This window comes from Lissotriton vulgaris, chromosome 4_1 (assembly GCF_964263255.1).
Source record: "Lissotriton vulgaris chromosome 4_1, aLisVul1.2, whole genome shotgun sequence".
Taxonomy (NCBI): Eukaryota; Metazoa; Chordata; class Amphibia; order Caudata; family Salamandridae; genus Lissotriton; species Lissotriton vulgaris.
In genome coordinates this window covers 1,446,771,765-1,446,775,364 of record NC_141691.1, presented here as the reverse complement: position 1 = coordinate 1,446,775,364, position 3,600 = coordinate 1,446,771,765, and the positions used below count along the sequence as shown (strand labels likewise).

The following is a 3,600-nucleotide window of genomic DNA, read 5'->3' as shown; positions in this document are numbered from 1 at the left end:
GCCGGCTCCTGCAGTATCTCAGGGTGCCCACCCCGCGGCTCCCACCCTGTCATTGCAAACGGCTTTCCTATTTGGATGAGAGAGCAGGTTAACCTGCTCTCTCTTCCAAATAGGAAAGCAGATTGCTTTTTCTGAGGGGGACAGCATGTTAGCTGCTCTCCCTGAGGAGAAGCAATGCCGGATCCGAAGGACCGTTGGGGCATTGGGGCTCCCACCACAGTCCCCAACGTTTTATATAAGCCCCGGGGGATGGGGCCCCAGGGATTATAAAAATTAGTGAATGGGGCTATTTATTTTTTTTACGATAAAATTAGGAGTCGCGCACCCAGCGCGGTGCTCAGTCCGGCCCCTGGTGTGCACACATTGTATGCACAGCTTCTAATCCGTAGGGTGCGTGACTCCAGTGCATGTGGTGCATGACTTGCACGCGTTGGCTGCACGACTTTAGCACGTTGGGTGCGCGACTCCAAGCAAAAAACAAATATTATTTTTCAGATATACATCAAGCTTATATGTTAAGTTGTTAGGTGGCTCTAAAAAGAGCCCTTGTGTTTATTGAGAGATTTTAGCACCCACAAGTATGTACCGATGCAGAGTCTACAGTTCAAGAGGAAGACTCTGTTCCCTTCATCTCTAAAATGTACATCATCTCTCCTATAGATGCCATGCATATTGAAACACAGATTGTTGTGGTATATGGACCCCATTCTATTGTCTCGGAGAAAAGCAGAAACAGATTTATTCACATGTTTCCCAGCTTTCTCAATCTGTGGACAAAATTGATTGGACCAGTTCCATTTCTGCCTTTGGCATATGTTAGAATAGACAAACGGAGTTTGGGGAAAAGTTACATAAATTCTCCAAAAGTGTCCTTCATAATCATTTCCAGACCTACCCCAGTCAAAGTGCCTAGGTCATTGCCACCACAGTGCACAATTATGAGGTCAGAGTGTTGGAGATGCAAAAAGGATTTCACCAATGGCATCAATTGGTGCCACTTTAACCACCTCTGTCTAATCCATTTAATGTCAACATTTGGTAAACCTATGGGTAGATGCATCAACGTTTTAATTTGCGATTCCTTATTTGCGAAAAATAAGGAATCGCAAATAAGGAATCGCAAATGGCAATGCATCATTAATTTCACAATTTTATTGCGATTCAGTAAAAATCGCAATTTTTACCGAATCGCATTAAAATTGTGAAATCTTAATTGCGAATTCGCAATTTGCGATATCGCAAATTGCGAATTTACACACATGATGAATCTCATTGATTCAGCTGCCTGAAAGCCAGTACAGCAATCAGGCACAGCTGCTCCCTTGTTTGAAAGTGTGGTTTGGCAGTTTGCTGAGTGAGCTTTCCCTGGAGGTTGCTGCTGCAGTCTGTGCCTCACAATTTGATTGAAAAATGGAAAATGAGAATCCTGTTGAAGAGGGGCCAGCCAGGAAAAGGAAAATTAAGTTTTCTGATCAAGAGTTGGACATCCTCATTGAGGAGGTGACTGCAAGACAGGAGCAGCTTTTTGGTAAGCTGTCTCTGAAGGTCACTGAGGCTGTTAAAAGGAACCTATGGATTGCCATACAAGCAAAGGTGAATGCAGTAGGAGTGGCACATCGCAATATAAACAATCTACAAAAAAGATGGTATGACCTGCGCAGCCGTGCAAAAGAGAAGCTAGCAAAGAGGATGAAATCAGCAAAGCTTACTGGAGGTGGAACACCCAGGGATAGACCCAACACTCCCCTGGAAGACATGGTGGAAGGCACACTGTTGACTGAGGCTGTAATCAGAGTAATAAACATTGATACATAAGAGATTCCAACTCCTTCTGAAGGTAAGTGAATTGTGTGTGCTTTTCAATGTCTGAATGGAGCCCATTAATTTAATGACTGTTGATGGATTTTCAACATTGTAATTATGTTGTGTATTAAATGATCTGTGTGTGTCACCAGCAACAGCCAAGTAATGTTAGTTAAATGAAAGCAGTGCATTATGGGAGTTGTAGTTTTTAGGAATCCATCATGCACACAAACTATACATTTTCTCTTTTTTACTTCATTGTTATAAAGAAATATCATGAATGAGACTAGAATCATTTCACTGACAACATTTTTACATTTTATTACATACTAAAAGGAAAGTGCAAACTTCAATTAACATCATGTTTGCATTTTTTTAAACCATAGAGGCACTGCAAGACATAATTGAGCAGGATTTAAGGGATTTCCACAACCAAGAAGTCCAAGAAACACAGTTGGAAAATGCTCCCAGTACTTCAGCAGCCAATTCACAACCAGGGGAAAGACAGAGAGTGCGACAACTGCTCCAGACAGATTCTGAAACTGAGCAGAATGTCAATGTACCAGAAAGGCAACCTCAAAGCACTCCTACAGTCACAAATCCAAGGATGAGTAGGCGAAGGAGACTTCAGCAGTTTTCTTTGCGCCGAGGTACTGTGAGAGAAAGTGGTCATGTTGGAGAGGGTCCCATCACTGGCAATCTTGTTGAGGACAAAATACTAAAGGTACAGCGCCTGCAAGGCAAAGACATTAGGATTATTAAAGGAAAACTGGGACATATCAGCAAACAAATGGGTACATTAGCTACCAGTATGAATAAAATGATCAATGTAATGAAGACAGGACATGAAACATCTGCATTGAAGCTTGACCGCATTGCCAATTCTTTGGAGACCATGTGCACAATGATGCAAAAACAGCAAAATATAAGTGGAAAAGGGCAGGTACGACTACTGACCAACATGCAGGCTCATAACAGGGAAATGACTCGCCTTTCAAATTGTACACGTGGCCTCTGCAAGCAGACCCTTTCAACCCAGGTACTCCTGATGAAAACATTTGAACATATTCAAAAGGGAGTGGGGACTACCTTTGAGCCATCAGGAATTTCACAGTCTAAGGCATCCCCAGAAAAGCAAATACCAATGGGGGAGAGTGGTACCGGCAGTGCTGTGAGTGGCACATCTGAGCATTGCTTAAGTGGCACACGGCGAAGTAATAGGAAGCAGAATGATGCCAGTAATACCACCACGCACAGTGGGAAAAGTACAGGGAAGGCATTAGGAGTGCGTGGCCATAAGAAATGACATTGTCTGTGATGCCTCTTGAGTGGTATTCATGAGGTCAAAGTTGTTTAAGGTTCAATACTTATCATTTGTCTGATTTAAAGACCACAATTAAGTTTGGGATACAGTGAAAGTCCATGAAGGAAATGCATTTCAGTTTCATTTTGAATTAAAATTTACATTGCTTGCAACAACAATACATTTTCAGAGTGTTTCTTACCTCATTTAGAAGTAATGCTGTGTGATCTCTGCCCTTCTCCTTCTCCCCTCTGCTGCCTCTGGTCCATGTGCTCTTGCTTGTGGTTGAGGAGGCTGATTGACATTTGGAGGTAAAACATCTTCCTCATCAAGTTCTATGCCTCTCTCAGTTGCTAGATTGTGTAGCATTGCACATGCTGCTACTATTTTACAGCAAATGTCTGGTTGATATTGCAATGCTCCACCAGTTTTATGAAGTATTCTAAAGCGTGATTTCATCACACCAAAGGTCCTCTCTATCACATTCCTGGTTG

At 42.4% G+C, this 3,600-nt stretch overlaps 1 protein-coding gene across 1 annotated transcript; it reads left to right on the top strand.

Moving 5' to 3' along the window:
- Positions 1-1,410: 1,410 nt before the first annotated feature.
- On the top strand, positions 1,411-3,109 carry LOC147724092 (uncharacterized). The gene is made up of 2 exons (XM_086917991.1): positions 1,411-1,528; positions 2,190-3,109. Exons 1-2 carry the CDS (start codon positions 1,411-1,413, stop codon positions 3,107-3,109), a joined length of 1,038 nt encoding a protein of 345 aa, XP_086774117.1.
- Positions 3,110-3,600: the final 491 nt, after the last annotated feature.

Coding starts and splice junctions, on each gene's coding strand:
- LOC147724092 (XM_086917991.1), top strand. CDS start 1,411: ATGGAAAATGAGAATCCTGTTGAAGAGGGGCCAGCCAGGAAAAGGAAA. Junction 1,529..2,189: donor AAGACAGGAGCAGCTTTTTG/GTAAGCTGTCTC, acceptor TTTAAACCATAG/AGGCACTGCAAGACATAATT.